This window comes from Barbus barbus, assembly GCF_936440315.1.
Source record: "Barbus barbus genome assembly, chromosome: 25".
In the NCBI taxonomy this organism is placed as follows: Eukaryota; Metazoa; Chordata; class Actinopteri; order Cypriniformes; family Cyprinidae; genus Barbus; species Barbus barbus.
The window spans coordinates 2,837,311-2,861,213 of NC_136753.1; the positions used below are offsets into that span (position 1 = coordinate 2,837,311).

General features: G+C 38.7%; 2 protein-coding genes across 3 annotated transcripts in view; both read left to right on the plus strand.

The window, feature by feature from the left end:
• LOC306844848 (receptor-type tyrosine-protein phosphatase F-like) overlaps nt 1-1,925 on the plus strand; it is a 183,250-nt gene extending 181,325 nt beyond the window's left edge. The window contains exons 31-32 of the mRNA XM_079377260.1: nt 202-337; nt 459-1,925. Coding sequence (XP_079233386.1) covers nt 202-337; nt 459-527 — 205 coding nt within the window. The 3' untranslated portion in view covers nt 528-1,925. The remainder of the gene's footprint in view (nt 1-201; nt 338-458) is intronic.
• A 2,097-nt stretch (nt 1,926-4,022) lies between these two features.
• LOC306844482 (lysine-specific demethylase 4A-like) lies at nt 4,023-23,631 on the plus strand. Of its 2 annotated transcripts, none has more exons than XM_079376648.1 (22): nt 4,023-4,381; nt 5,574-5,733; nt 5,843-6,018; nt 6,475-6,589; nt 6,704-6,897; nt 8,228-8,277; nt 8,372-8,475; nt 8,559-8,696; nt 8,795-9,204; nt 10,204-10,382; nt 10,463-12,504; nt 13,442-13,532; nt 14,272-14,453; nt 14,558-14,753; nt 15,527-15,603; nt 15,984-16,039; nt 19,047-19,155; nt 19,437-19,625; nt 20,521-20,691; nt 21,044-21,163; nt 21,238-21,330; nt 22,100-23,631. In XM_079376648.1, exons 2-22 carry the CDS (start codon nt 5,587-5,589, stop codon nt 22,235-22,237), a joined length of 4,977 nt encoding a protein of 1,658 aa, XP_079232774.1. In that variant the 5' UTR covers nt 4,023-4,381; nt 5,574-5,586; the 3' UTR covers nt 22,238-23,631. The 2 variants fall into 2 exon arrangements, with proteins under 2 accessions (XP_079232774.1, XP_079232775.1); XM_079376649.1 differs by having other exon boundaries at nt 4,279-4,381; nt 10,207-10,382.
• The last annotated feature ends 272 nt before the right edge of the window (nt 23,632-23,903 follow it).

Below are 23,903 nucleotides of genomic sequence, written 5' to 3' on the forward strand. Positions count from 1 at the left end.
AACGTTTATTTTGGATGCGATTAATCGCAATTAATCATTTGACTACAGCATTACAATTTTGCTATATTTTTGGTCAATTAATAAAGGCAGCTTTGGTGAACAAAAGAGGATTCTTTTAAAAACTTATTTGAAACAAATTTTATCGACCCCAGACATTTGACCTCTAGATGTTGTGTATGTCTCTCTCTCTCTCTCTGTCAGTGCTGGTGTGGGCAGAACAGGGGTCTTCATCACTTTAAGTATTGTTCTGGAGCGGATGAGGTATGAAGGGGTGGTGGACATGTTCCAGACCATAAAAACGCTCCGCACGCAGAGACCTGCCATGGTACAGACGGAGGTAAACCTCACGCCCCAATAATACTTCACCTGTCGTCATTTACTCCAAATCAGACTTTCATTTTTAGGCAAAGCGTTAGTTCAGGGTGTTTTAGTCACATGTGTTTTAACTGTGTGTGCAGGACCAGTACCAGCTGTGCTACAGAGCAGCTCTGGAGTACCTTGGCAGCTTCGATCACTATGCAACGTAACCACTCCCAGAATGCCTCAGAACGGAGAGCCGCCACTTGTTTCTGAGCCATAACCATCCGACCTTTTCAGTCACCACTGCTGGAGAGAGAAAGAGAGAGAGAGAGAGAGAGAGAGACTGACAAACAGACAGAGAGAAACGTCAAATCAGAAGAGAGGAGAAATCACTGGAACTTCACCGCAATCCTGTTCCTCTCTCTGAAAACAGTAACAAACGCTTCATTCTGTTCTCTAATGCACAGCTCCTGTCTCTGTATTACCTTACTGCTTTAAGATTACGATCATTTCATTTTCATACCGATCAACATCATCTGCCATTGTTTTTATTATCATTGTTATTATTATTGTATCATCATTATGATTGGTATATCTGTCAGAAAATACAATATTTGTATCATTTATGCTGATCATTGCATATCTAAGGGGTTCTTTTTAATCTTTTTTTCGTATATTGTTATTATTATTATTATTATTATTCCTTTATAATTTTCTCGTATATATGTTCAGTTATTTTTAGCACATGTGGACATGTATTTTCACATGACCCAGGTTACTAATACTATAAGAGGTGTACTCAGAGCTGCTGATGATTTCTTATTTTTTATCATTCTTATATTTTAATGATCTACTTTTATTTGGTGGGAAAAAGGGAACTTTTATAAAATATACAATTAAAACAACATTTTCACCTCCTGATACTTTATAAAACAATATAATCAAGTATAAAAGAGATGAAACGCTTACACCCGAGTTAGTGACCTTAATGAACCTGCCGTCGTTAAGAACACTGAATAAACCAATCAAACGAGAGAACGCATTCAAAGCTGTTCTGCTCTGAATAGCAGTAAACGGACGCTTTCTGGAAACCCTCCATTCTCGAGTGAAAGAAAGACAAGAGAAATGGTGTTCCTGCTGCCACAGCAAAGTCTTTATCCCGTGCCGGGTCAGCTGAGGTCAAAGGTCAGGCCTCGACCCAACAGACCTACACACACATGTACAGCCATCACGTACCTCCAGTAGAACCACGGCCATCCGTCATTCGCTCCGACTAGCAGCTGAAGTGGGGAAAGTCTGCGGCTGAGGCTGGGAACACACAACCTCCTGGACTCTCCACGTGTCGGCCATCCGATCATTTCTCACTGTGGCTCGTAAAGACAAATCTCCCGTAACGTCGCGACAGCATCATCGGACTGAAAACATGTGCATACTCAAGTGTTTCTTTCCTCCTATGGCCTGAGCACAAAGTAAGATGAAAAATGCGGACACGGGAAGAATTCATTTGACTTTGTGTTCACATAGAGACAAAACGGCATTCAATCTGTTGTACAGGCGGTCTGTTTTCTATTTGTTAATAAAAAGGAGAGAGATATGTGTTAATAAAATGCTTAATTGGGTTTTGTACATGTTTATTGTGGGCCTTTCGCTGCTGTGTCTCGGTTCCTTCAGCACATTTCCCGGGAACAGATGGCTGGTCCCTCTCCAGTGTGTTTGTGTCCTCGCCAGAAAGCCAGCCCACCGGCCATTGCAGTTTAATGTGAAGGCATGTGGACTGGATTCTGCCTGTTCTACATGATTCATTACTTCTGCAACACCTGGAGACATTAGTCCTCCTCCAAATATCTCAGCAACCGGACAGCAAAGTTTACTAATTCTATCGGAAGCTAATTATCTCACTAATTAGGCACAAATTGTCCCTTTGGTCTGAGGTCAGAGATGTTGTTTCCCATTGTAGATTAACAATTAGCAAATAATTAAGCCTAATTAGCAGTTTGCAGACAATGATCAATGTCTTTGTTTATTGCTGGAGATACACAGATAATTTAAGAGCACATTTTTAACAGGTGGTCTAAAAACCAGCAATCTGTCCAAAGGCTAAAATAAAAAAGAGGCCATAGTCATTTCAAATTTAGTTTCGAGATTGAAGATGTAAAATGTTTTAAATTTATATTGTTTTTGCACAAGTAACATATATAAAATCTGACTTTAGAAATAATGTCTATTATCTGTATACTCTATATATGCATATGACTCTACAATGATCTGTGATATGGGATATATATATATAAGTCTACAGTTATATATTTATATGGCATACCACATCTATCATGGCTGCGAGTGGATTTAACGAGTCAGATGAGATGTATAGAGTCAGATAAATGATATTTAGTATTTATACACAACTATTTAGCTTACATGGATAATCAATATTATATAATACAATCTATGTAATACTCATATACTATATACTCATGCATGTGGTTCTGTATAATATTTGAAACATAAGCAGGTTCAGACTAGATATCACTTTATTAAGTCACTTTAAGTCTATGCTTTATATATGAACTATATATAGGGTTAACTTTTTATGGATAAAATATTCATAAACACCATAGGCCAGTAGGTACATCTTGTTATCTATGCAAGTTAGGTTTTATTTTTATGTAACTCTATATGAGATGCATAGAAAGGGTCCCATTAGGATGCATAGCAATATACAATTGATCTACATTATCTATAATTGATATATATAATGTTCTATATGAGCTATAAAGACATCATACGATGGAGTGTGTTATACATTAATCCATTTTATTTGATTATTCTGAATTTATATGACCCCATAATCCTGGATTGATTTATACAAAAATACCTAGGCTATATATTCTATATGATATGTGGAGCATGTGTAGATTGTATGAGATCTATTGGATTTTATTATATGTCTACAATACATTTTCTATGGCCCCATATGGTTAATATGGAGAGAAATTTCCATAATATCTATATCCTCCTGAGAACTCCCCCAAAAAAGCTTTGTGAAGTTAGTATTTTTTAATGTCATTACATTGTTTAGAGCATAAGAAAAATCAAATTTTTGAAAAATTATATTTCATTCATATTTTATTCTATGTACTCTGTAGAGGACACTAGGACTAAGTTTTTCTAAAAACTAAAATGGCATGAATAGACATCAAAAAGGCAAAAACAATGGGATTTTTTTTTTTAAATCACCAAGAAATTTTTATGTTTCAGGGTTTTTTATACTAAACTTTGTTTAAGGATGATTCTCAACTGTATTATATATAACAAAATTATTTCATATACCATTTTGTTTTATGCAATATGTGTGTAAAAATGTCCATAATCTGGTTTTCCCTTTGAACACAGTGTTAGGAAAAAAGAATCGTCATAATGGGGGTAATAATTGGCCAGATTTTCATAATAATAACTAATATTTCATAAGAATTTATATATAATTAATATAAAAATTCTCCCAAAATGTGTAATAAACATGCTTTTAGTCCTGGTGTCCTCCACAGTGGACATGAATGAAATGATGTCATATTTGAATTTGAATAACATTTTCCTGAGATGTTGCTTTATGACAAACAATTAGAAAATTATTCAGATTTAAATGACAATTACAAAATATAATCATATTTCCATAAGGATGTTAAATTTTTCACCAAATTAAATTTAGCCATCTTTAAAGACCTAGGAGAGGAAGTGGTCATGGTGAAACTTCCAAACATTTGGTATCTCTAAAAAGCCCTGAAAGTGCTCTGTACAGGACATCCAGGCTTAAAACGGTGACAGGAGAGGTCTCAGAGGAATTCGCTAAAATAGAATGTCCACTACAGAGGCAAAAACTCCAGAGCTGGGTCTCAGGAGGATATGGAGTGAGTTGATCATCAGGGGGCGCGCGCAGGGGAACGCCTTCTTCCATCTTTGTAAACAGTGTGCGGCGCGCATGCGCAGTCGCGCCGCACTCTAATGGAGGACATGTCTGGTGTGCAATCGTCTTTTTCTGCGCTGTTTTTCTGAGTTGCGCCCTCAACACCCATCAGCTGAGCCCGTGAGTAAACTCCTCTCGTCCTCTCCTGACACGAATGATCGGGTGTTTGTGTGTGTGGAGTGATTTCATGCGTGTTTTAGTGCGTGAATGTCGTGTTTACAGTACTTAGCCACCAGGCTCATCAAAGTTTGGAGCGGATCAATAATACATGTAATAACACAGTTATACACTACAAAAAGCCGTTAATAACACTGTGTGAATGGATATGAGTGTGTGTGTGTTGAGCTGAAGCGGTGTGTGTGTGTGACTGGAGTAAGTTTGTGTTCATTTGAGCGCCTTTAGCCGTCAGTGTGTTTGTTGTTGTTGTTGTTTGCGGTGAGTTTGAGAGATTTCGGGATCAAAACTTTCAGTGGTCCTGAGCAGAACCTGATCATCAGATCATGACAGATTTATAAATATGATGCTTTTTCATTAAACACTCTGAATGGCTCGATAGGATGTGTTTATCAGGCTAATACCAGCTAGCATGCTAGTGTGAGTTCACAGGTGCTTCAGCGTTCATAATCATAAGAGTTATTAAACACTACAGGGGTTAATGTTTTATTATATACTGTGTGCTTGAATGAAATAGTGCAGTGAGTGTATTTCTGTGGTTTATAATTTTATGTTAATTTGATTAAAAAGCATCATTAAGTGTATTTCTGTCAGTAAAGTTATTTTGTTGTATTATTTCATGTTTAAACCGATATAAACATGATCCGTGTTCTCTAATCAACTTTTTATTTATTGGTGTTTACTGACTATTTGTTTGTATTTAGGGTTGGAATATTTATACTTTTTTCTGCCCTTATTTTTCTTTTATAATTATTGGTTATCTGGGTTATGTATTGATTGTAATGTTAAAATGTTTATAATTAAATGTAAAAAAATATATAATTATTTTATGAAAATCAAGTAATCATATATGTTAGATATTTAAGTAATAAATATAGCTTTTTATTGTTTTCTTAATTAATTTTTTTATTTGTTCTTGTTATCCAGATATTTTGAATCACTTTAAATTAGCAAGAACATGTGTGTGTAATGTGTTATAACTAAACAGGTCTTGCCAAGTAGTGCTGGTTTACATGTGGAGTTTACTAGTTGGTTAGGTGATGTGTTTTTAAAAAAATGCATGAGTATGATATGTTACGTATTTAGTTTTGTTTATGTGTTTGTTGCTGAAATCTTCATCTTCCTGTTTCTCTTGCAGCCCAAGTGGCAGAATGGCTTCGGACTCGGTCTCTCAAAGCTCCCAGAGTCCTGCCACCAGGATCATGACCTTTCATCCCACAAAAGAGGAGTTCAAAGACTTCAACAGATACATTGCATATATGGAGTCGCAGGGGGCTCACAGAGCCGGCATGGCTAAGGTTAATGATTTTCATTCTGCTCAAATTGCTGTGAGAGACTCTTTTTTTGTGTGTTGCTGTAGATGATCATTGTAGGTTTGCATGGCTCACTGATGTGCTTGTTTGTCAGGTGGTGCCACCAAAGGACTGGAAGCCCCGGCACACATACGATGACATTGATGACCTGGTGATTCCCACACCTATTCAACAGGTGGTCACTGGCCAATCAGGTCTCTTCACTCAGTACAACATCCAGAAGAAGCCGATGACCGTCCGCGAGTTCCGCAAAACTGCCAACACAGACAAGTGAGCAGCAGAGAATACTTTAAAGACTCTAACATGCTGATTTCTTACTATTATCAATGTTGAAAACAGTGCCATTTTTTGTGAAAACAGTGATACATTTTTTTTTCAAGATTCTTTGATTAATAGAAAGTTCAAAAGCACAGCATAAACAGTTATACTAAAAACCTTTTGTGACAAATATAATTTGATCATTTAATGCATCCTTGAAAGTATTAATTTCTTTCAAAAGTGCCAGTTCAAAAAGGTTCGAATGGTAGTTTGTGTGATTGAACAAAGAAAAAAAATATTCTCCAATAATATCCCAGCCTATGTTTCTTGATGCATAACACAAATCCATGGACATTATTGCTCATTGTATATTCTTTTTCGCTCTGCGATACCTGAAGTTGATGCATTGAGAATGTCCTATCATGTTGACTGTCACCATAATAAAATGGTTCTCTAACTCGACTGCAGGTTCTGCAATCCCAGATATGCTGATTTTGATGAACTAGAGAGGAAATATTGGAAGAATTTAACATTCAATCCACCACTATATGGGGCAGATGTCAGTGGAACCCTCTACGATCCTGTCAGTATTCTACCCTTTAATGGAATATTTTTCACTACTATGTTTCAGTTACATCCATTGTTTACAGTGTGATAACAGTGCTATGCAGTGATTACAAATATATATGTGATACAGGAGGTGATGGAGTGGAATATTGGCCGTCTCGACACTATTTTGGACACTGTGGAGAGAGAGAGTGGAATCACAATCAAAGGAGTCAACACTCCATATCTTTATTTCGGGATGTGGAAGAGCACATTCGCCTGGCACACAGAGGACATGGATCTCTATAGCATCAACTACCTTCACTTTGGAGAACCCAAGTCCTGGTAATGTCACAACTAAATCTTGTTTTTGGTCAGCATTTTTGTTGTTTTGCTATTCTCAGTTCATTGAGTCATTATATTGATTCAAACCAGGAGCTGAGATTTTGGCTGATTCATTTAAAAACAAGCTAAAGAAGCTCATTTGTTCATATTCACTACCATTCAGGTTTTTTTGTTTTTTTTTAAGAAATTACTATATTCAGCAAGGATGCATTACATTGACCAAAAGTGACAGTAAAGACATTTATAATGCTATACATTCTTCTAAAATATAAAATGTATTAAAAAAAATAAAAATCTTTCTATTCATCAAAGAATCCTGACAAACAATGTATCACGAACATATGAAGCAGCACAACTGTTTTCAACATTGATAATAATCAGAAATGTTTCTTGAGCAGCAAGTAATGATGCTGAAAATTCAGCTTTGATCACAGGAATAAATTACATTTTAAATATATGAAAATAGAAAGCAGTTATCTTAAGTTATTGTAATAATACATCAGATCAAATAAATGCAGCCTTGGTGAGCAAATGATACTTTTTTCAGCTTAAAAAAGCTTACTGACCCTAATACTATCTACCTGGTCTCATGGCATAAACGTACCTGGGTGCACTTTTTAGCGAGAAGAGAAATACGTACCAATAAGTACATATCACTGCAGTTTCCAAAAGAAATGAACACTAGAGGCAGTAAAACTCTGGCGCCTTTTATTCCTTTTCACACAAATTTACAGAGTTTCGATTAATGAAGCGTAATTTTCGCACAATTACTTGAAGAATATCATGTTATGACTTCAAAGCAATATTAATATGCTGAGACGTACTTGAGAAGTGAGGAGCTCCGGTTCTAATCCCGTGTAACTACGGTTCGACAAAACAGTTCAAATCTGCATATAAGGAAGTTCAACTTCAACTGGTTGCTTCAAGAAATGCGTTTTTATATCAGTTTTGCATTTGTCAACACTATCGGGTAGGTTTATGGTTGGATTTGGTGTATGGCATATTTCCAACACAATAGAGCATTCATTTTTAGTGACGGTCCCCGGATATTTGAATTCTGAACCGCCGTAATAAAAACACAACAATATGTGCCTATATCAACGTAATAAAAACATGCCAGGGTTTACGTGTTTTAGCGCCACTCTGTGGACATTTCTCTTTGAAACTGCGGCGAAAAGTGCAGTAAGGTACGTAAAAATGCTCTCACTAAAAAGTGCACCCAGGTACGTTTATACCATGAGACCAGGTTGAATACTATTCATACTGTCCTAAAGAGATTTTTAAAATAATTTATTACTTGGTCTTGAATTGAAAACGGGCTCTTCTGCAGGTACATTGTGCCTCCAGAACATGGGAAGCGATTAGAGCGTCTTGCTAAAGGTACGGTGGTCTTCTGAAAACATATCATTAGTTCCTGTTCCTCTTCAGCTGCTCATTAATTAACTCAGTACTCTTTTAATTTTCACTCATGCAGGATTTTTTCCTGGAAGTGCCCAAAGTTGTGAAGCCTTCCTGCGACACAAAATGACTTTAATTTCACCCTCTATTCTGAGGAAGTATGGAATACCCTTTGAGAAGGTCAGTTGCTTGATTTTTATCATCTTATCCTGTCATTCCTGATTTTATCTCGCAATTTAACTTCTTTCTACTCAATTCATCAGGTCACACAGGAAGCAGGCCAGTTCATTGTGAGCTTCCCGTATGGATATCATGCTGGGTTTAACCATGGCTTCAACTGTGCAGAATCCACCAACTTTGCCACTCAGCGTTGGATCGATTATGGAAAGCTGGCAACATTAGTACGTTATTTTGCATACATCGTTTACCCTCATGTTTTGGAGTTCAGGTATGGTACTGCAGGTGTGTTTTTGTTTGTTTATGTGCATATCTTTCACAGTGTTCCTGCCGGAAGGACATGGTGAAGATATCCATGGATGTGTTTGTTCGCAAGTTTCAGCCAGAACGCTATAAATTTTGGAAAGCAGGAAAGGACAATGTGCCCATTGACCACTCAAAGCCCACACCAGAAGCAGCAGAGTTCCTGACAGATGGAAAGACAGAGAATGAGACAGGAGAGCTCAGCGATAGCAGCAAAGCAGAAACGCAGGAGAAGGGAGGAGAAGCAGAGGCTGGAGAGGAGCAGAAAGCAAACACAGACGGTGGAGAGGAGGACAAGACTGAAATGTTGAAAAGGGAAACAGATGGTGCAAAGGAGAAAGAAGAAGCAGAGAAAGGAGGTCTGGAGGTAGAGGAGAAGAAGCCTGTTAGTGATGAAGAACCAAGCACCACCTCAGAGCAGATCAACAGGTGTGTAAAAAAAATAAATAAAAGTGGCCATAATGATGGGAGTTTGCTTTGCTTTTATTCTTCATTTGCTGACACAGTGCATTATGAATGTGAAGTGCCCAAGTACTCATTCACAAAATTTTAATTTTTTTTGGCTATTACAAGTTACTTTGCAAATCTAACCAGTGCAAAACTTTATGGACATAGAAGGAGCTTTTCTTCAGGGGAAAAAAAACATTGTCATCTGTACACAGAAACCCAAAGGTCTTCATTCATTGTTCCATTTTATTTTATGGATCCTGATGATGATTAAAAATCTCAAGATCAGTCTTTTAAATTTTTTAGTGGCTATGTGAATGTATTTGTACAGCACTATTCACTTTATGCTGTATTGTGTGCGCAGTGACAGCTGAGGGGTGTTGTTAGGTATGGCATACAGCAAAGTGACGTACAATACAATGTAACGTCAAATGCCTTATTGTTTTTATGTAATGGTTACAACACAATAAAAAATATTAAGAACACACATTTTCATTTAGCATTATTATTATATTTAACTAAAACTATTGAAAAATGTTCCGTTATTTGCAATAGAGCTAAAATAAAACATAACAGATGAAAACAAACTTGGATGAAGTTTTTAAATATAAATAGAAATATATAAAAAAAATAAACGCACCGAAAATATAAAAATAAAAGCTTTTTCAAAATATTATTAATGATACTAAAATAACACTGAGCTGAAGTTGAAGGATATGCTAAAAGAAATAGTAATTGACTAGAATACTACATTTCTAAAGCTAAAGTTTCATTTAAAATGTAAAAAATGCGTTTTGCCTTTCAATAAATACTTTCCCACAGTAAATATACTATAAACATGCTCTTTAATTTTTACGGTATAACAATTTGTCACACTTCTCCTGAGGTCTACATCTTATGCTTTAGAGCACAGTGGTGATGGTTCATGGGGGTTTTATTTTTATTTATTTTTTAATCCTCTGATTTCCCTTCTTTATACAGTAGCAGTCCAAAGCAGAATGTGGGGCAGAAGCGGCTCAGACCCAGCCCTGATGATGGAGCAAAAGAAGATGACAATCAAGTAAAGGTAGAAAAAGAGGAAGAAGTTGAGAAGAAGAAAGCCAAACTTCACCAGACTGAGACGGATGACAAGAATGAACAATCCATCTCCGCTGACCCAGGTAGAGCCTCATGCAGAGCAAATGATACACCGGCAATGCTGTAATAAAAAGGCTAAAGCATCCAATGTTTATTTCTGCAGGTTATGTGCAAGCTGAGGAGACGATGGAGACAGACACGCCCCCTCCACAACAGCACGAGAATCAAGCCCCTCCCTGCATGGAGGTGGAGCTCTCGCCATCAAACCCCACCTCCAGCAGTGACATCACAATGCAGCAAAGAGATGATGTCACTCCCTCTGAACCCAACGACGTCACCTCATCCTCACAATCCACAAACAGCATCGCTGATGATGAGGCTCCGAGCAGTGACGTCACTCAAAGCTGTGATGTCCAAAGCAAACCCGATGATATCACTCCAAAAGGTGACCTCACTGATGCCCAGCAGAGTGACATCACGGCCCATTCGTGTTCCAGTGACATCCCTGCTGCTGACGTCACACCTCTCATATCTGTAACCAGCAGTATCTCCTCTCTACATGGCATTAACTCCACCCACACCTGTGATGTCTCTATAGAACCCAGTGACAGCACTATAAATACCATCATCCCTAGTCCAAGTGAGTCTGCTATTAACTCCTCCCACACCTATGATGCCCAACCAGAACCCAGCGACATCATGGTCAGCCCTAAACACAAACCTGGCATTAACTCCGCCCACACCTGTGATGTCACCACAGAACCCAGTGACGTCACCATCAGTGCTGAACATGAACCCCGCATTGGCTCCACCCACAGCTGTGAGGTCCAACCAGAACCCAGCGACTTCACCATCAGTGCTGAACACGAATCCAGCATTAGCTCCACCCACAGCTGTGATGTCCAACCAGAACCCAGCGACATCATGGTCAGCCCTAAACACGAACCTGACATTAACTCCGCCCACACCTGTGATGTCACCACAGAACCCAGTGACATCACCATCAGCTCTGAACATGAACCCAGCATTGGCTCCACCCACAGCTGTGATGCCCAACCAGAACCCAGCGACATCATGGTCAGCCCTAAACACGAACCTGACACAGAACACAGTGACATCACCATCAGCACTGAACACGAACCCAGCATTAGCTCCGCCCACAGCTTTGATGCCCAACCAGAACCCACCGACATCATGGTCAGCCCTAAACACGAACCTGACACAGAACACAGTGACATCACCATCAGCGCTGAACACGAACCCAGCATTAGCTCCGCCCACAGCTTTGATGCCCAACCAGAACCCACCGACATCACCATCAAAGCTGAAAATGAACCCAGCATTAGCTCCGCCCACAGCTGTGATGTCCAACCAGAACTGAGCAACATCATTGACCCTAAACACAAACCCAGTGTTAACTCCGCCTACACCTGTGATGTCACCACAGAACCCAGCGACATCACCATCAGCCCTAAACATGAACCCAGTGTTAACTCTGCCCACACCTGTGATGCCCAACCAGAACCTACCAACATCACTGTCAGTGAACAAGAATCCAGAGTTAGCTCCGCCCAGAGCTGTGATGTCACCACAGAACCCAGCGACATCACCATCAGCCCTAAACATGAACCCGGCATTAGCTCCGCCCAGAGCTGTGATGTCCAACCCGAACTCGGCAACATCACCAGCAGCCCTAAACCTGAACCTGGCATTAGCTCCACCCACACCTGTGATGTCACTGCAGAACCCAGTAGCATCACTGTCAACCCTGAAGACGAACCCAGCGTTAACTCCGCCCACATCTATGATGTCCAACCAGAACTCGGCAACGTCAGCCCTGAGCACAAGCCCAGTATTAACTCTGCCCTCGCATATAATGTCATCACTAAACCCAGCAACATCAGCATCGGCCCTAAACACAAACCTGGTGTTAACTCCGCCCACACTTATAATGTCATCACGGAACCCAGCAGCAGCGCCATCAACCTTAAGCTTGGCGAGTCGCGGTGCAGCTCTGCGTCAGCGGGCGGCAGTCAGGTGTGTCCGCCGGCGGTCCAGCACATCTTCCAGAGAACGCTGAGCCCCGCTGAGGTGCTGCATGTCCACAGCTACGCTAAAGGAGATTACAGCGATCACGAGCCACGCATTCGGCACGAGAGAGACCGAGACAGCGACTCTGATAGCGAGTCTCAAGAGGACAGCAAGGTGCGTATGTGCCGTCTGACTCTGTTGTTTAAGCACCTGATTCACTAAAGGAATAGATTGTTGCAGGAATGACATTCATTTGTTGAACAACCTCTAAGTTTGCATCACCCTGGTTCCTTTGACAAAACGTTAATAGTATGTTTTCACTGACTTCTGGAAAGTAAGCCGTCACCAAGAAAATTTATGATTCTTACATTTTGTTCATCTTGATAATCCTCACAAATAAACACTATTTTTATGAATTTCGAAGCCTGAATACGGTCACCGAAGTTAAAAAGCTGAAGTTAGGCTATAACAGACTGCACCATGGTTGAATGACTTCAATGTCACCATCAGTAAGCTTCCATCCGTGATTTAATTAAAAAGTATTTTTCCTGAAAGTTTTAGTTAGAATAGTTTGCAAATGCGTGATTAGACTGTTAAAGCGACTAGTGAGTAGATGAGTTTATGTCCCCGACAGCCTCTGTAGTCCCATTTAGCCACTTGTTAGCAATTAGGCCTATATTTTTTAAGACAAGTAAAAGCTTTAAAATTCACAAGGGTGTATTGACGTGTTTTATGTTGTGGAATAACATTTGAAAACATCTTGAGCTTTTGACCACAGACTTTATTTCAGACATTTAACCAAAAACAATATTCATAAAACCTATTGACAGTGGAACCAGAAGGTTTTAGGACTCACTCCTGCAGGACTCTATAATGCAAATTAGTCAGCATTGTAAACACATTTACAAAATTAGTTCCTGAATGCATTTACACATTTTATTTATTTACCCCCCCCAACCCCCCAAATTCAATTGGGTATTTCTATCACATCACAAACCCAATGCAGATCCATCATGAATCACTAGGCGGTTTGCGAGCTCTTGTTTGGGAAACCCTGTTGGATTTTGTGTGTGGCTGTGTGTAATAAGTGTGAGTTTGTGTTGTCCCGCAGAAAGAAGCTGAACACCCAGTGGATGCTCAGCACAGACTTCCCAGACTCCCCAGGCACCATCCTCTGATGAAGGACAGCATCAGTGATGAAGGTCAGTTTGTGGCAATGTTGTTATTGTTAACTAAAACTAAGTCACTAAAAATCATAATTGAAATAAAGCTGAAGCAAAATAGAAATATTTTTATTTAAGATTAAAAACTTCACAACTAAAATTTAAATGAATACTGAACATCTAAAAATAAAAGTTAATTAAAAATGTTAATATATACAAAAACAGTATTAAAATAATGCTAAGTTAACACCGATGTGTGATCTGTCATTAGTGTAATGGACCACTTTTCAGATCAATGCACTGCCTACATATGTCCACTAAAATCTCTGCAAACTTCTGCTTTATAGTTGGTATATAATATACATTTGTGTGTGCGCGTATGTGGGTGTGTGATGACTAAAATGAAGTCCCGCCCCACATCATTTTCCACAGAATATTCATTGTAGTGTGAAATGCGTCAGAAGTGTGTGAGCACCACCAAACAGAATGACAAATGTTTGCACATTGTGCAAAATGTCAGCCCTGCCCTAAAGCAAATTGTTTAATTGTTGTTACTGTGTTGGGTTACTCAAACAGGCCAATGTTGAAATGTTCCACACAGTCACCGTGTTGGACTCTTCAGGAAGTTGCCATACGAATACCTCATTCATTTGCCACTGCGCATTTAACTGGAATACCAAGTATTATAACGATAGAAAATGCACTCTAAATCACATTGCAAAAGCATCTTCTGAATGAAGGATGATGTAATGCCGATGGATTGTGTGTGCATGTGCAGAGCTGCAGGATCAGGCTGCGTTGGAGGAGGACGGGTTGGACGGGGAGGCCTGGGCGCGACCTTTGGCCCAGCTGTGGCAGAACAGACCATATAATCCAGAAAGAGAGAGAGAGTACAACAGAGAGATGGGTCTGCGGCCTCCGTACTGCGCTGTGTGCGCGCTCTTCCAGGCACATCAGCGGGTACGCCGGCCTGGTTCAGAGATCTGTTTTTATCTGTTTCCTGTCACTGAGTATATCAAGAGTTTCTTGTGCTTTCCTGTACAATATCCTGTTTTTGTGTTCAGTCTGAAGGGGGCGAGAGCGAGCCAGCCGTGGTGCTGCCCGGGGGTCAGATGAGGACCAAGCCTCTGATTCCAGAGAGATGTTTCACCACCACCACCGAGGACAGCGCAGACGTCCAGCCATCCACAGCTCACCTGGAGGAGGACGGCACCAGTCTGCTCATCAGCTGCTCCCTGTGCAGTGTCCGTGTGCACACTAGTGAGTGCCCTGACAACCCGGACTATAACAATACTGTTCCCCCCCCCCCTCATCAACTAGCCTTTATTGTGGTACCTGATCATAAAGGGAGTCATATATTTATTTTATCTTTATATATAGATTATATTCTGTTCTTTTGAACTGTCTATTCATCAAAGAATCCTGAAAAAAATTCTAATCTCATTTTGCACAAAAATATGAAGCAGCACAACTGCTTTCAACATGTTCCAGCTGTTTTCAAATGTTTCAGCAAATCAGCGTATTAGAATGATTTCTGAAGGATCATGTGACACTGGAGACTGGAGTAATTATGCTAAAAATTCAGCTGCGCATCACAGGAATAAATTGCATTTTACAATATATTTAAATAGAAAACAATTATTTTAAGTTGTAATAATATTTCACATGTTTACTGTTTTTACTGCAAACTGTTTTACTGTTTTTACCTTTACCAAAGAAATGCAGCCTTGGTGAGCATACAAGACTTTTAAAAATCCTATCATTTAAAAGTCTTACTGACCTTGAACGATAGTGTAGTTTGTCTGGTTATAACATGGTCTAGAATGTACGATCTTTCCATTATGATGGCTTAAATTATGCTTTTCCTAAATAAAAAAACAAGTGTCCAGCATGAATGTAAACTCCTTCACTACAAGATGCACCCACGATGATGCTGAGGACAAATAAGGACTTTTATCATAGTTTCTAACACATTTTGCCAGTGAAGGGTGTGTTTGAATAATCCGAGGTCTGTTTAATTCACTCTGTTCTAGGTTGTTACGGTGTGGCTCCAGCGAGAGTCTCCAAAGACTGGAAATGTGCCCGCTGTAAAGCCAACGCCCTCACCGAGGTACACCTAAACCTGACATAAAAAACATTTGGACACTTACAGAAATAGTTCACCCAGAAATTCTGTGCTCATTTACTCACTTGCATGTTAGAAATCTGTATGCTTTCTTTGACGTTTTCACCTGTTGGATTTTTTTGCTTTACCATACAATGAAAGCAGACAGTGTTTTGTTTGAACAGTGTATTTTTCTTTAAAATGGATTGAGACTTTAAATTTTCTTTATGCTTCTTGTTTCTGCTTTAAGTCTGGCTTAAGTGTCCAAATAATTTTGGGCTACTGTTCACCTGCTTTAAACACATAGTGGTCTTTCGTCTCTTCGTTCATTGATATAGTAGGATGTGTTGTAAACTGATGATATTTGAATCTTTGATTCTTGACAGAGTTGCTGTCTGTGTTCGTTGAGAGGTGGAGCGTTGCACAGAGCCAATAATGGCAAGTAAGTAAAATGAAAGTCCACTAGAGGGCAGAACTGACATCCCATGATACACACTGACACCTGACCTAGAAGCAGTAGCGTAGCCAGAAACGGGACTCTGGGTGTGCATCAGAAAAACTGGGTGTGCCACATTTATTGCCAGATTAATGTGCAAAAAAATCAGACTCTGCATAACTAACGTTACAGAACAGACTGGGCTGATATAGCCTACTCATGATCAGGCTCGCTACGTGCCCCTCCAGATTCTTCTTGTGCTCCTCGATCATCCACAGGATACTTATTTTGTTTGTGATTGCACACAATAAAAAAAAATCTAAACATTCAATTAGTTGCATATTACAATGACCAGAGATAATTTTGGTTGTATTTTTCTTGCGCGCCCCTACAACTCCCCTCACTGACAGAATTTCATGTGAAATGTTCTCGCCATATTACCGTCATTTTAGATTCCGACTTGTAAAAGCATTCATGTCCTCGTTCTTTTATGAGCCATTTTCCAATCACATATAACAGCTCTTTAACTGCGCTATAGTTTCTAGTCAAACGTGCTCAACCCACTAGACTAATCATTAACTACACACACGTCATAAATTCCTTTGTCAAGTACCATTTATGTTACAATGTATTTTGATAAGTCTGAATTTGTATTTAACCTGATGATCACAGGTTTAATAAAAATACATTTTAAGTTTCTAATTATAACACCGCCACAGTTATTCAAAGAACGAACAAATTATACAGCAAGCAAAAAAAGAACATTTACATTATCAAAGAATAATCACCGAGTCTAGCGTGTGTGTATGCACTCTAAAAAAGCTCCAGTTATAATCAGTGATGCTATGTAAAAAAACACTCTTGTTTTTGAATTCGCCAGAATGCAGAATTCAGTCAGTGAGTGCGCAATATGACCAACACTCCAGCGTTCCAGCAATGAGATGACTCATCTGATCACCTCTGACTTGCCAAAATCAATAGAATCTTTAGAAAGATAGAATCAATAGAAATTTTTAAGTCATAAGTTTACATACAACTTGCAGAATCTGCAAGATATTAATAATAGCCGGGGAAAAAAGATATTTTAAATTGCATGTTGCATTTAGTACTGTCCAGAATAAGTTTTTTCACATAGGCGTTTACACACAAATTAAGCAGTTTATAAGTTTACATAGCTACGCTTGTTGTTTAAACGGTCAGATATGTTATATTAAGAACTGTATTTAACAAAAATAAAGGCAATTATCCTGTAAACATGTCGTCATATGTAATATAGGTTTTGAGGATTTATTAGCCTATCTGTAAGTACTTGTTCATGTATACGAAGGAAAAAAGCTAGTGTTTTTGTAAACAATCAAAACACTTTTTCACACAGGGCCATGTGGGTTTGGATTTTGTTTTCCCTTCATAAAAAAAACCCTTCATTTAAAAACTGCATGTTGTGTTTACTTGTGTTATCTTTGATTAATATTTAAATTAGTTTGATAATCTGAAACATTAAAGTGTGACAAACATGCAGAAAAATAAAAAATCAGGTAGGGGGCCAACACTTTTTCACACCACTGTATATCCCCCCCCCCCCCCCACTTTAGTGCTGAATAGGCTATAGGTTACGTCTATGTATTAAAGAATGGTTAATATTATATCGATCAGTTTAATATAAATGTGTGACTAGTTGACTAAAAAAATCTTTAATTGGGGACAGGCCTACTTAGCACAAGGAACCAATCCGTTTGTAAAATAAAATGGGGTGGTGATGGCGCAGTGGATAAGACACATGCCTTTGGTGTGAGAGACCCGGGTTCGAATCCACTGTGAGACACCAATGTGTCCCTGAGCAAGACACTTAACCCCTAGTTGCTCCAGAGGCGTGCGACCTCTGACATGTATAGCAATTGTAAGTCGCTTTGGATAAAAGCGTCAGCTAAATGAATAAATGTAAATGTAAAATGCTGTGACATTTCGAAAAGTGCGCCTACTAATCACGTCGCGTTATATTGCAATGCACGAGTTATGCATGCACAATGAGTCAAATGCTTTTAATTTATTTCATTTTTTTATGTGTGGGGGTGATATGGGGGTGCTTTGGTCTTTCTTAGGGGTGCTGGAGCACCTGCTAGACCCTCGCTAGAGCCGCATGTTTATTACAATTATAAAAAAACAATTCTGCATCTATTTTTTAGGTGTACCAGCTGCCACTGTGGGTGGCACCGGCACACCCGTGGCTACGCCCCTGCCTAGAAGATACCCAGATCTTGAATAGTTAGAAATGTGCTTTTGTGGACTTTAGATCAACAAGAACATTTACATTTTGTTTTCATGTAATCTCACTTATACAATTCTGGTTTGATATCACAGGAATCATTAATTGTCTTGCGTGAGTTTCATAAAATCTCTCAATAATTTACCTCTCAAACTGTCATTAGGAATGATCATGTTACACATTGTACCACATTTAAATTCAATTTATTACAATTAAAAAAATGTTTTACTACTTTAATACAACAGCAAAAAAATGAGTATATGGAAGGTGCAGTGATGCATCAACTTACATTTACATCACTGGTAGTTTCAGTTGTGTTGGGTTAGACCTACTCTCAAGCAAGAGCTAATTTAGTTCCCCTTTAAAGGCTTTTCTATAACTAAAATCATTCCCAGTTCCTGTTGTGCAAATACATCAAAAAGCAGTTATTTCTGTCAATAGTTATAGGAGCTATTAAATGGTCCTCTGGTGCCAAAACCCCTATGATAATTACAAAAAGACTCAAAGGTAAAACAACAAATTACAGTAATTCAGGAAGGAAACATATTTTATTGTCATGAAAATAATGTTCCATTGTAAAAATGAAAGTGGTCCTAAAAATACAATTTTCCTAAATGCAATATATAATTGCTTCTTTTTATGTTTTGATTCTATGGTGAAATGTGACTTGGAAAAGATCTTGAGAGGTTTTGTGAGATTCATCCTGCTGTTTTCTTCGGGATCAGTTAATGTTGTATACTTTGTGTGCAGATGGGTTCACGTCCTGTGTGCGGTGGCAGTGCTGGAAACTCGCTTTGTGAACATCGCTGAACGATCGCCCGTGGATCTCAGCGGCATTCCCTTACAGAGATTCAAGCTGGTGAGTTTCTCTTCCCTTCTCTAGAAAACATGCAGTGTGCGAACGGGGCATCCTTTCAAACAGCAACATTTCACTTCTCTGAGATGTGGCTTCCCACCAGACCTCCATTAATCAACAGCTCAATGTGTTTTAAATCATGTTGTACATCGTTTGTGTGACAGAACAACACGTTTTGCTGCAGTCACCGTGTTATTTATATCTGCACTCTGGGCCCTTTTCTCATGTCCTACTTCCTCTGAACTGACTTCCTGTGAGCTAATCTCACTCGTATGTGCTTACAGAAATGCTACTACTGCAAACGGCGGATGAAGAAAACGTTGGGCTGTTGTGTGCAGTGTTCTCATGGTCGCTGCCCCACTTCATATCACCCGACCTGCGCACAGGCCGCCGGCGTCATCATGCACCCGGACGACTGGCCCTTTGTCGTCTATGTCACCTGTTGCCGCCACAAAGGGCCGGTGCAATCGGAGGTATCATGCTCTGAAACACTGAAATTGTGCACTGTAGCATGTGACTGCACTATAATGTGGCTGCTACAGGTGTCTCTACAAGTTGGCCCAATAGTCTCTTCCTGTTTCCCTTTCCTGTTTCCTTTTCATACTTTAAGTGTTTTTAAGTGTTCAAATAGAACAGAGTATGTATAGCTTATTCTTTCTCCAAACCATAATAGTACATTTAAGATAATTAATAATAATAATATTAATAAAAATTAATTAATAGTACCATTTGCGTAATGTGCACTCAAAGACTCGCCACCATTGCTCAAATATGCTTATTGTGAATTAGGGCTGCACAATAAATTGTATTTTAATCATGATCACAGTTTCTGCTTTTTCTCGATTTATTAAGCATAATAGTCTGCAGTATTTACCAGCTGTTTATTTATCGTGAAGATATTTTATTTGAATTTGGCATTTGCGTTATCTTGAATTGATATCAAGATGTCAAGTTTTTTTTAATCCCTCATTCACAGCTTTTCTTTTAAACTGATACATTTTCTGCTGAGTGTTTTGCTTAATCTTTCCAACCTGGAAACCATGCACACACATTCTCTCTACAATGCAAAAAAAAGTGCTGATATGAGCTGAAAACACCAGTAAACTTGTACAATGGAGTTTTGTACAATCTCTTTTGAGCTATTCTGCTCAAATAAAAGTGTAATGCAGCCAGCCTGTTTGTGCAACTAAATCTGCAAGCAAAGCATGCATGTCGACATTCTCTTGATTTCGCTCATGTGAAAGTGCATTAATTCTGATTTGTGTGCAAAATAATCATGACTTTAACAATTATTGTGCATTCCTTTTGTGAATAGCCATCATATCTGTTGCTGCTGTGATGAGTGATCTCTCTCTTTCTCCTCTGCAGCGTAATAAAGCAGCCATGAGAGAGCTCAGCGTGGGTCAGAAGGTCATCTGCAAGCACAAAAATGGACGCTACTACCAGTGTGAAGTCATACAGCTGACAAAAGAGACATTTTATGAGGTCAACTTTGACGATGGCTCCTTCAGTGATAACCTTTTCCCAGAGGACATTGTGGTAAGATGTGAGATTTGATCTGAAAAGGTACATTTAACCACAGTTTTAAGTAGATCATCTAATTATCCATGGCTCCAAGGTTGCGAAACTTCATATTTTTGTGGAAACCATGACACATTTTTTCAATATTCTTTGATGAATAGAAAGTTCAAAAGAACAGCATTTATTTGAAACAAAAAACTTTGGTAAAATTATAAATGACTTTACTGTCACTTTTAAAAAGTATTAATTTCTTTCACAAAAGCACTTTTGAATGCTAGTGTATGATTGTCTAGTTATGATTGACTCCAAAATACTGTATATTTAAGATGTTGTATTTTATAAATATTGTATTTTTCATGGTTTGGTGTAGAACCGAGACTGCGCTCAGCTGGGTCCTCCACCGCAGGGGGAAGTGGTTCAGGTCAGATGGACAGACGGTCTTGTCTATGGAGCCAAATTCGTGGCAGCTCATGTCATTCAGATGTACCAGGTATTTGTCTGACAGAAGAGTTCCAGCGGTTGAGTCTGCGTTTAGCTGTTTAGTAAACCACTGCTTCTCTTCAGGTGGAGTTTGAGGACGGATCGCAGCTGACTGCTAAGAGAGATGATGTCTACACCCTAGATGAAGAGCTGCCTAAGAGGGTCAAATCTCGTCTGGTGAGCTCCTATATTAGGGACATTGCAAGTAACAATACTACAAAAAAAATTGATGTTACAACAGCACTCTGTAGTTGTTGAGCTTGTCAAGTACAATGAATAATTAAATATTTTCTACATATAGAGTGGTCCAGAAGTAAAAAAAAAAAATCATGCATTTTCTCCATGGGGGAAATTATTTTAAAAAATAACTTGTAAACTATTAAAGACAGTCCCACTGTGAGCTATATGGTTGTTTCTCAATGGTATATGCTTTTGATGAGACCAATGTCCACATGATTGCAATTTATCATTAAAATAATCATGGTTAACGGTTGAATTCATGGTGAAAAAATACATTACCCATGATTCTGTACAGAAAATTCCACCAATCAGTCACAGTGACCAAATAGAATACTTAACTATTCGTATACATATACTGTATATTTTGTATAAACTTAAATGATATTGTTTCTATAGGTAATCAACCATTTTAAATGAATAGTTTTACATTTTTCTTCTTAATTTTTAAAGTGATTATTTCACTTGCAGTGCTTCATGGGATTGTAGTTCTTTGATTTGTGCTTCTTTATTTTTTTTTGGAATTTCCAAAACAAATTTTGCTTCAATAGTTTGTAATGTTGCTGATTTGTTTGGTTCATGGTTTATAATGCTTTAATGATTACTTTTTTCAAATTCCTTATGGTAAATATGAATGGGAAAAAATGGTTCTGGAGAAAGTGGGTGGGCACTAGTGCACTCTGTTGATTTTTGCATGTGTGTTATTCAGTCTAAGGCATCGGACATGCGTTTTGATGGCATGTTTGGAGAGAAGAAGGTCCAGGAGAGCAAGAGACAGAGAGTGATCAACTCCAGGTACAGAGGCGACTACATCGAACCCGTCATCTACCGAGCCATCATGGAGTAGCCAGCGATGACCCAGCCTTCACCCGAAACCACCAGCACTCATCCAGCGACTCTAGCACTCCCTGCCAATGTCAGTAGCGTTTAGTTCGCAGGGGTCGGACACCTGGATGGGTTTGATCGCTCCTCGGTGGACTATTACTAGCCCTCAGTCGACCATCTATTCTGATATATGGGTCTAGAGTTGAGGCAGGGTGTTTCACAGTGTCTTTCTCAGAGAATGCAGCTTTGTCATTGAGTGTAATGCCCTTTTAACCTCAGCGCTGTGAAACTGTGCCCCAAACACTCTAGAAACACATCAGCGTGAACATCAGGTTCATGGAGTCGTTCTAAATCACATTCGTTTGATACAGCATATTTGTAATCTCCATTTCATAAAATATCTACTTTTATCAAACTGCGTTAATTTATTTGACTTAATTGAGGGTGCTGTTTCTACCCGTATTTTACCGAACGGAGGTGCCATTGCTATTTTAATGATGCGGATCTCCTTTTTTTAAGATCTACGCTGTCGTAAATTGCAGTCGAGATCCTGATTATTGTACATTATTTGGAACATAATGAATTCAGCGTGTCTTTGAGTCATTTTTTTACAAGCCTATTTATTACTGGTGCTTTACAAAAGTAAATTTGGCAATATGAGTTCCAGTGCTGTCGAAGTTCGACACCGATAGGGGTGTTCTGTTTTTGGAAAGAGGATCGCGTAGATACCGAAATGCCAAGGATCTCACTTTCACAGATGGTCAAGCCCTGCTTTGCGCTCTGGTTCAATACACTTTCATTCAGACGTTTCTATTATTGTAGCTTCTTACTGCTGTCGACATTTTATCAGAAACCCTACGGTTTTAATAAGCTATTTTTGCTCTTCTCAGCTGTACTTTTATGAATTGTCATCTTTGTCCTTGCAGTAGCCAAGCTCTAGAGACCGAAATGCACTTCTGAGGAGGCCGTTGTTTGGACTGTCTAGCCGACAGCATTTGAAGGAAGGAAGGTTGTTGCAGTCCTTCAGTTGTTCAATAGATAGATAGGGCTAATCTTCACTATAAAAAAAAAAAAAGAAAATTATAAAAGATTTTTTCTATCAAGAAGCCTATTTTATTGCTTTGTTTTATAATACACGTGTAATGTTCATATACTGTGAGATAGAGTTGTATGTAGTTAATTTAAGAAATCTTAAGCTTTTGGCACGTTTCTTCTGCCTCTCGTGTTGCTTTCAAACATGAGCCTCGTTCTCACTGCACTTCTGAATGCAGAGGCTCTAGGACTTCCATACATGTATTTTGTAAAAATCATTAATGTGCATCAGTAAAAGATGTGAGCTGACATGTTTCTTATACTGGGGTGTCTTTTTTCATCCATATTCAACATTTACTGCATTAAACAACAGTAAGTAAATCTAGTTATTATGCAATAATGTATTGCATTTTATTTCTCTGTTCATAATTCTATAATGTTTGTATCTTCTGTCTTATAAAACCACAAAGCAGTGTTGAGGTTACCACCAGCATAAAGCTGGCACAATGGATATATAAATAGACATTGATGTATTTGTAACACACCATTTAAATTTTTCAGAACAAACTAAAATATTATTTTTCATGCAATTCTGAAGAAAAGAAAATCATCACACAGCATAAAAGTCAATTAAAGGGATAATGCATCAGCAAAAA